The 8,999-nt window shown below is 45.4% G+C and overlaps 1 protein-coding gene across 9 annotated transcripts in view; it reads left to right on the plus strand.

Moving 5' to 3' along the window:
• Positions 1-7,203, plus strand: part of ERC1 (ELKS/RAB6-interacting/CAST family member 1) — a 515,043-nt gene extending 507,840 nt beyond the window's left edge. For all 9 annotated transcript variants that reach the window (XM_058744143.1, XM_058744141.1, XM_058744150.1 and 6 more), the window contains one exon: positions 1,566-7,203. In XM_058744143.1, coding sequence (XP_058600126.1) covers positions 1,566-1,703 — 138 coding nt within the window. In that variant the 3' untranslated portion in view covers positions 1,704-7,203. The remainder of the gene's footprint in view (positions 1-1,565) is intronic.
• Positions 7,204-8,999: the final 1,796 nt, after the last annotated feature.

Here is an 8,999-nt window from a genome sequence, read left to right on the forward strand (position 1 = left end):
TCTTTCTTTGTTTTTTAACCAGATTCAATCTGAACTCCTTAGCTTTACAAACAGTCTGGCCCTGTCTGTGTCCTCATCTTCATTTTCTTTCTTTTATTTATTTTTAATTATTTTATTTTGTTTTAATTTTATTTTTTTAATTTACATCCAAATTAGTTAGCATAATCAGCTTCATTTTGTCACTCTCTGCCCAGCCCCCTTACCTTATGCTCTAGCCATGCTGAGAAGCTCCCTCTTCCCCAAGGTCCCACGCCCTTTCTTAGCCCTACACACCTGCCCTTGTTTCATGTGCTTGAAAGCCTCTTCTGCCTTTGACCTCCCAGCAAACTCCCGCTCAGCCTTCAAGATTCACACCACATATTGCCTTCAGTAGCATCTTCTCACACTCCTCCAAGATGCAAACAGCCCTATTATGCCTTCCACTACAGTGCATCTCTGAGCCTCGGCCATGGCCCCTACCATCCTGTGTTGTAATGATCTGTTTGTGTGTTTTCTTCCATTAACCCAAGTGGATCTTCAGGGAAAAGACCAGATCCGTTCCATCTTTCAGCAATTAGTAGGCCCTCAATAAATGTTGTTTTAATGCTTGAAGGAATGTCCAAGAGAGTGTTTGAAACAACAGGAAGTTAGAATTATATTTCTAAGCATCTTAAATGTTTCTCAAAATAATCTCTTTAGCTATATGAGCAGATAGTCTTAATGTACTGAACAAGAGTGGTATATAGCAAATGGGGAAAGTCTTTTAAATTATAAGTTTCCCTAGGATGAGAACCATTACACAAGATTAAGATCCTACCTGAGGTCATGCATGTATCCCTTTCCCCATCCTGGACAGAGGTGTGACACTGGGACACAGAGGAGAGAATGTTCCACCTGGAATGAGGGGACTGGAGCTGGGGCTCCAGCTCCACAGATTACTGGTGAACTAGTCACACCTTCACGAACAAACACTTGATGTTAACGTTTACACTTTCCTGGTTGTTAACGTTGATGCAGGAAGACTTCACATAGAAAGTGCCTCTCTTTTTTTTTTTTTTTAATTTTCGGCTTTATTAAGGTTTAATTGACAAAATTGTGATCTATTAAGTGCAGATGATGATTTGATAGACATTGTGAAGATTCCCACAGTCGAGGTAATACATCTGTCATCTCACATACTTCCTTTTTTCCCCTTATGAGAACACTTAAGTTCTACTCTCTTAGCAAATTTAATTCTACAGTATGATGTTATCAACTGTAGTCATCGTATTATACATTAGATCCTCAGACCTTATTCATGTTATAACTGAAAGTTTGTGCCCTTTTACCAACCTGCTCCATCTCCCCCACCCCCCAGCCCTTGATAGCAACCTGTGAGTTTGACTTTTTCCCCCCAGGTCCCACTTATAAGTGATACCATGCAGTATCTGCCTTTCTGTCTGGTTTATTTCACTTAGCACAAGGCCCTCCAGGTTCATCCATGTTGTTGGAAATGCAGTTTCTTTATTCATGGACAGTAATTCTTAACCCAGTGCAAACAGGATAATTTTATTTTATCTGAAATCCATCTTTTCTTTCCCTTTCAGCTTCAGAATGAGCTAGAAAAAGGTGAACGGGACAATGCAGAACTGCAGGAGTTTGCCAATGCCATTCTCCAGCAGATAGCAGATCATTGCCCCGACATCCTGGAGCAAGTGGTCAATGCATTGGAAGAGTCATCCTGACCCTGCTTTATGGGGAGTAGCCAGCCCAGCAGCCTGCTATAGTAAATCCAGGTGCCAAGAAAGAAGAGCTGGAAGGAACAGGCTCCCAGGAGCTTCTGGCACCCAACAAACACTACAAACTGTATCCCATCTTGGTTGGTCCTTCAAGTATGATTCCAGCATCCTTTCTACAGCTCTCATCTTAACTCTGCCTTTCTACTTTGGATATTGTCTCTACACTAATTTTCTTGATGTCCAGGGTAGGTAAGTGGCCAAGTTTCCGTGAAGAACTGCCATCTGGTCATCAACAGTGGAGGACTGTGGAAGCTGGTGGTTCTGCCCTTACAGTGGGACATGGAGTAGGTAGCCTGTTTACCCTCTGTCCTTGACATGAGAACTAAATCTGGAATCTCCTTGGAGTTCAACATATTGAAAGAAACTTCCCAATGGACCAGACAGCTGAGTGTTCTAATATCACAACAGGTGCTTTCTCCTAAAAGGGTTAAAAAAAAAAAGTCTTAAAAAGAGAGAGGGGGAAAAGAGAGAACAGGGACAAAGAGAAACTGACTCTTCTTACTGTTTCTTTTGCTCACTTTCACATGTAATGTTTTATGCAGGGGAGCTGCAAGCAGGCCTCATGAGGGCTTAGTGAACACTAATACCAAAAGTTTGGAGTCTTCACCCAGTCCTGTCTGTCTCACATCCTTGCTCTTCTCAACCAGTTAATGAGAAGATGGTGTGAACAGTTCTCCCCCGATCCCTCTTGTTTAAGACCTTTGACCTTATTATACTTAATCTGTCAGATTATACGTCTCAGTCTGAAAGAGAAGAGGGGTTTGACACGAACCTTGCCATCAACCACCTGCTGCTCTGCTTCTGTAGAAGATGACCGCTCCTTGGGCCCAAGCTGGTTTCTCCTAAACATCTCCCTCATCAGCATTCTAGTCCCCTGAGCCCCTAAAGAATGCTTCTGCCTTCCCACCATCCATGTTCTATGTATGCTCTTGCGGCCCAGCGGTTGCTGAAGTTTATGACCCACCTTCTACCCTTTTAGCTTTACTCTTGATGTGCACTCCCATAACCATAGCCTCGCGCATTGTCTGGAACCTCCCTTCTGGCACAAATGAATGTTTCTCATCCCACACACATTCCTTCCTCCATTCTTTCATTCAAATAGTATGTATGAAATGCCTACTATGTGCAAATCACTGTTAGGTACCCATCCTTGAAAAAAAGTCTCTTTTTAGTGAGGGAGAAATGTAAAGGACTCTGAGACATACCTTGTTTGAGTCAAAGCAGTAAAAGGTATACCTATCTTCTCCCTACTCCTTCTGAGTAGAAGTTATCTTTTTCATAAAAAATCTTTTACAGATGAGCATTTCTCACTATAATGTAATTGATGAGTTCAGGGGCAGGGAGCTGAGTCACTTACTTGCCTGCAGGATCTTATTTGGTGGTTCAGGATTTTTATTTGTCGTCGTTACCCTGCAAGAGTATAGTGTTTAGGGGGGCTGCAGTAGTAGATAGTGTTTTCTTCACACATCTGTGTACACCACGTGGAACTTGGCCAGCTCCATGTTGCGGATCAAAAAATTGACCCTAAAGTTGCAAATCAAGTTGAAGGTATTGGCATTTTGAGGGGCATTTTTCCCAGGCTTAGACAATGACAGTCATAAATAAATAATCAGGCACCAAGAAAGAGACCACTTAACCCAAATGTAGCCTTTAACCACCTCTCCAGCCAGACGCCCACCAGATACTCACATCTTCTGATAAGAGTTGCTGGGCTAAATGCTTTTGTCTTGTATTTTGTCCTTTCCCCCTCCCCAGTTACTCACCCAAAGAATGATGCTGCCTGTAAAGTCATCACAAGCCTTCAGTCCAGTATCTTCCCACCAGCAGCTCTTGACTGTCCCATTAACTTATATGGTCATATCTCCAGCTGCCCTGATTCCCTGCTGTAAAACAGCCTCTCCTATGAGAAGCTGTAGACTGTTTCTTATCGAAGGCTTAAGTGGACTCTGCTCATAAACTTCTTACTGAGATGCTTCCTGATAGCCAGGCTGGCCAGAAGCAGGGGAAGTGGGAGATGTAGGGGTAAGATAGTAAGTGGTGGTCGTTTGTGGTCAATCACCTCAATTCCATGTATTTATTGCACTGCCCATAAATCATGTAGATAGCCCCCAGTATTTTAAGCCTGGTGTATTAGCATCTCACTTTATCTACCATAATGCAAGGAACCGAGGTATGATAATAGCCTTCACAGGACTACGGCAGAACAGAGAAGGCAGGAGAAGAGGCCATCCACAAAGAAGTGGCCTGGTTCTGGCTGACTGTTCTCTAGCAGCTTTGGCAAGGGAAGGCATCAGCAGGTCTCCCTGGGTCCTGCTCATTCTGTCTTTGCTGTCAAATACAATACCTGTCACTTTTGCCCACTCGGTGCATGACTCTCACTGCACTTCCTTTCTTCCCCTTTTCATTTCAAGCCTTCTTGTTGCTTCTTCTCCAAAACTTTATTGAAGTCCTCTGGACAAATACTTCTAGTAAGAAAAATATCTGGGGCAAATATTATCTGTGTGGTCTCTGTGAACCGTAGCAGGGATCTCCTTGATTTCTCTTGGGTGGTCATTCTAGCATCTCAAATGGTTCTGGGGACTGTTTGGTTCTAGATGAAAGTAGGTTCTGGCTAAACTTTAGTAGTGAACATGACCTGACTGTATGTTATAGGGACAAAATTAATACAGTGTCCAGCACTTAGAGTATCTTCTTGAGTTGAGATAACTCATTGAGCCAACTTTTACTAAATGCACTATTCCCATCACACAAAGACTTATCATTGCATGACACTCTTCTGATGTTCATGGTTTCACTAGGTCACTCAACTGCTGCCAAAGGTCTAGAGCCTTGAAAGCTCACTGCACATTGCCTATTATGTTCACCAAACTCATCCATTCCATTGGCAAGTCTAGTTACCCCTTAGCACCTAAAGATCTGTACCCCAAATCAAGGTCATCACGAAAGGGGACAAGATGAAGAAGAGTGAGTGGAATCCAATGTGGGGCTGAAGAAATACAATGTGATTTTCTCATCTTTTCATATACCTCTATTCCAGGTACTCATTGAGTTCTTGATGAAGTATCTGAATTGAGATTTACAAGGACTTGGATACTATTTGAAATGGAAAAGATTTTAAATAGGCTTTAATATATTAAGAAATATGAATGGGAATCCCTAAATCCATCTCAGCTCTAACCTTTAACCTAGTACCTTATAACCTAACAAAGATCGAAGTGCTTCCCTCTCTCTTCCTTACAGTTGGTCTTTAGAAATATTAGTGAAGCAAACTGGACCCAAGGCTGCCTTTGGTGTCAGTAGTAGCAGTGGGACTTGACACCTTTTGTCAATAAAAGTCTGTTTGGTTTTCCACGGGAGCTCATTGGCTCACCCACTCCCCAGAGAGAAGAGGAAGTCATTACAAAGTTTTATTAGTCATCCCTCCCCTGTGACATTCAGGATTGGCATTTGGGTTTGCTGCTGATCCCAGAACCATCCTGCCCTCCCCTTTGACCCCAGCAGTGAAGCATAGGCCCGCTGGCTCCCCTCTCGGGGGTTTTGAGGAAAGAGCAAATCAAGGGATATGTTGTCACATAGAATGTGACCCTCACGTGGCACTTCCTAAGTTACCATGGGCCCTGTGTCAGCAATATCAGTAACTCCCACGTCTGCCTCCCCAGCCTCATGTCCCTCCTGCAGGAGTTCAGAACTGGAGAAGCAGGTAAGGAGACAGTAGATGTGGTGTGGATGCTACCCTTTGCAAGCCTGCAAGGCCAACCCCTCCATCACTGCCAGTCCCTGGGCTTCTCAGAACAGCGACTTGAACTGGTCAAAGACATGTTCTAAAAAGAATCTGGCATTTTTCCCCATGCGGACTAGGGGAATGTTTGGGCAAAAACACACACACACATTACAGGGAAATCCTTCTGAACAAAATGGCTGTCTTTATTTACTCTTTTTAAGCAAAAACTGTTTCCAAACTTTTTAGTGTCAAAACTGTAACCAAGCGTCTCCTGATTTCTTCCAACGTGTTTGGTGAGTGCTGTGACCCTATTGTAGGTATTTCTTCTGACTCTTTTGGGGGAAAGGTGGTTTTAGGGATTGATTTGGGGGGAGCGGATTTTTGTCCCATCCCACCTCCTCTTTGTTTCTCTGCTTGTCGATATTGTCTGTGTGGCTCAGAGCATTGGGGCAGTTACATTGTGTCCATTGTTGAGATTATTAAGATATTAAAAAGTAGTTTGTAGAACTGAAAAGTTAAAGAGCTGTGTTTTTAAAAATGCAAAATGATATCATGTTAATAAAGGAATTCAAGCTATGGGGCAGCCCAACTCCTCCCCCTCCTCCCAAGTTGGCTTAGGTGGCACCTGGGCTAGCCACTTGGGAAACACGATGACCACACCCTAGGTAGGGGACTGCCTGAGTGAAAGAGACAACCGCTGCGTAAAAAGAATTGGAATCTGGGGCTCAGAGAGTCCCCACTGTGCCAGAGATTTCCTATACATCCTCAGGACCCCTGGGTAGAGGTTTCAAATTTTGTGACCCCATAACCACCCTCAAACCCACATTGGTCCCAGCTCAGTGTGCCTAATACTGTGTGGTAACCTAGGCTTGACTCGGAAGCGCCACACCCGGCAGCCCTGTACAGGCCACAGAACCTCTTTCCTGCCCACTTGGTGCTATATCATCCAGTGACTCATCCACTACGGGCCAAGCAATGGCCAGCCTGGAGCCTGCAATCCAGGTGAATGAATTGTACTCAGATCTCAGTTCCTTCTGGCTTCAGTCCCTAGATTCCTTCCCTTTAAGCTTTTTAGACCCTACATCTCCCAGGCCCAGGCTGTCTCTCTTGGCCCTAGAGATGCCCTGATCAGGAAAGGACGGGAACCCTGCTGAAGCCAGAGCATTCGCGCTGGGCCAGAACAAGCGCTCTGAGCCCAGCCCTTCTTTCCACACCGCACCAGTATTGCATTCACGCTCCAATGCAGCCAGACCTACCTGAGGGCAACACACCATCCGTTCTGGCTTGTCTGCCCACGCAGGACTAGCCGACTAGCCCAGGAACCTGCTGAGCACACCATGATGTCCAGGATGGGGACTCGGGGGTCTCTCTGGGACTTGCCCCCTCTGCTTTGGAAGAGGGGAGCTGCACTTTAGTGAGGAGCACTGGGCACTGACTCCTAGCTTGAGTTCCTTTTGGTGACAGTAGCAGCCGCAATGATGGTGTCTGTGATGCAGATGCACCTGCTGCCTTCAACTGTGTGTGTGTGTGTGTGTGTGTGCGTGTGTGTGTGTGTGCGTGTGTGTGTGATGGCCAGAGTCATGTTACTGACAGGATAATGACATTACAAAGAAATTGTGTTATAGTCAACTTTGCCTTGATAATTATTGTAAACACTTTGTCCATTTTTTCTTTTTTATTCACAAACTAAATCCATCAGGAAATTATAAAGTTATTTAAAAATTGTGTGCTGTGTCTTTCTTTGAGTCTCATTCAGTCTGATTATCCAAGTGAGATTAGTCCTCAAATGCCAGAAAAGCAGGGAGAAGCCAGTGGTCTCCCAGAGATTAACGCTTTGGTAAGTAAGCCAAGAACCAGTGGGGCTCCAGGTTAAGGTGGGGCCGGAGGAGCCCAAGGCTGGCTCAGTCCTGAAGGGCCTGCCTGGCGGGGTGATGCCCCCAAATGAGTAGGCCTCCTTCAGGCTCCCATCTGAACTCTGGATTGGCAGCCCCTGAGTTCCTTTTTTTTTTTTTTTTTAATTAAAAAAAATTTTGTTTTAATGTTTATTTTTGAGAGTGAGAGAGAGAGAATGTGAGAGGGAGAGGCACAGAGAGAGAGGGAGACACAGAATCTGAAGCAGGCTCCAGGCTCAGCTGTCAGCACAGAGCCTGCCGTGGGGCTCTTAACCCATGAACCGCAAGATCATGACCTGAGCTGAAGGCAGATGCTCAACCAACTGAGCCACCCAGGAGCCCCCTGAATTGCTTTTCAAAGTCAATTTCCACCTTCCTTTCTTCTCCCTTACATGCTAGGCCCTGAGCCAGTTTCCCCGTTCCGCATCTAACTGCGTTTCCAGAGCTTGTACTCAGGTGAAGGAGCAGCCATGGCATAGCTGAGGTGGTTTCATTCAGGTCTGGGACTAAGGGGGTGCCCAGGCGGCTCCGTCAGTTGAGCGTCTGACTCTTGATTTTGGCTCAGGTCATGATCTCATGGTTCGTGGAATCAATCCCCCGAGTCAGGCTCTGCGCTGACAGAGGGGAGCCTACTGAGGATCTTTCTCATTCATTCTCTCTCTCTCTCTCTCTCTCTCTCTCTCTCTCTCTCTCTCTCTCTCTCCCTCCCTCCCTCCCTCCCCTGCTCATGCTCACTTGCCCTCTCTAAATAAATGAACTTTTTTTTTTAACTGGGACTCGGGCTTCACAGGGGTGCATCTGATGTATTAGCTCAGGGATGTGGGGTTTGTAGGAACAAACAGAAAGTGCCAATACCAAGAGTCAAGGAGCTAGAGAAACTGTGTTTGAAAATTCCCCAGCTTTGGTATTTGTCTTGGTCTTACACTCAATAAGAAGTTGCTCTGGGGGACTTCTTTGTGAGAATTCACTTTCTACTTAGCTCTGTTTCTGCGTCTACTGCAGAAGGGAATCAACCTGCTCGCTGCATGCACTCCCTCTCCCATGGAGACTGCTGCCCACTGTGCTCTGGCACTTGGGAATTGGACAGGAGAGTCAGACGTCGCCCCTCCTGGCACGTTCTCCCAGCACCTGGGCTCTAGCCCTGCCTGCCTCCAGCTGGCACAGCTGCTGAGAAGTACCACCAGGTGGAGGAGCACCTGGGAGGCCGTGCTATTTGCAGGACTGGAAACCTGATGTTGCTCGTCATTTCGTCACAAAGCAGGAGTGATTCCACTTGCAGAACGTGTATCATACTGCAGGATATAAAATCCCAACCGCCAGCAGATGTGTCCACAGGAAGCTGTCAGATTACACTGGTCAGCTGTTTCCAGGGTTTTCCATTAATCTTATTTCACTATTTGTTTATTCACTCTGCGGTCTACCAGCACTCAGTTGCAGACAAATGGACACAGAGACCACAAGGTTTAAGGAAAATATGTGAGAAGAGAACTTGCAATTGAGAATTCCATCCATTAACTTGTGTTTTTTTTCTCTGAATTGGGAAAAGACTGCTATTATTTGATTTTTGAGGTGGAATGTCCCAGGCTGGCTCAAAGATGATTAAGAACTAGCTAGATCCGGGGGTGAGGG

The sequence above is a fragment of the Neofelis nebulosa genome, chromosome 8 (genome assembly GCF_028018385.1).
Source record: "Neofelis nebulosa isolate mNeoNeb1 chromosome 8, mNeoNeb1.pri, whole genome shotgun sequence".
NCBI classification, from domain to species: domain Eukaryota; kingdom Metazoa; phylum Chordata; class Mammalia; order Carnivora; family Felidae; genus Neofelis; species Neofelis nebulosa.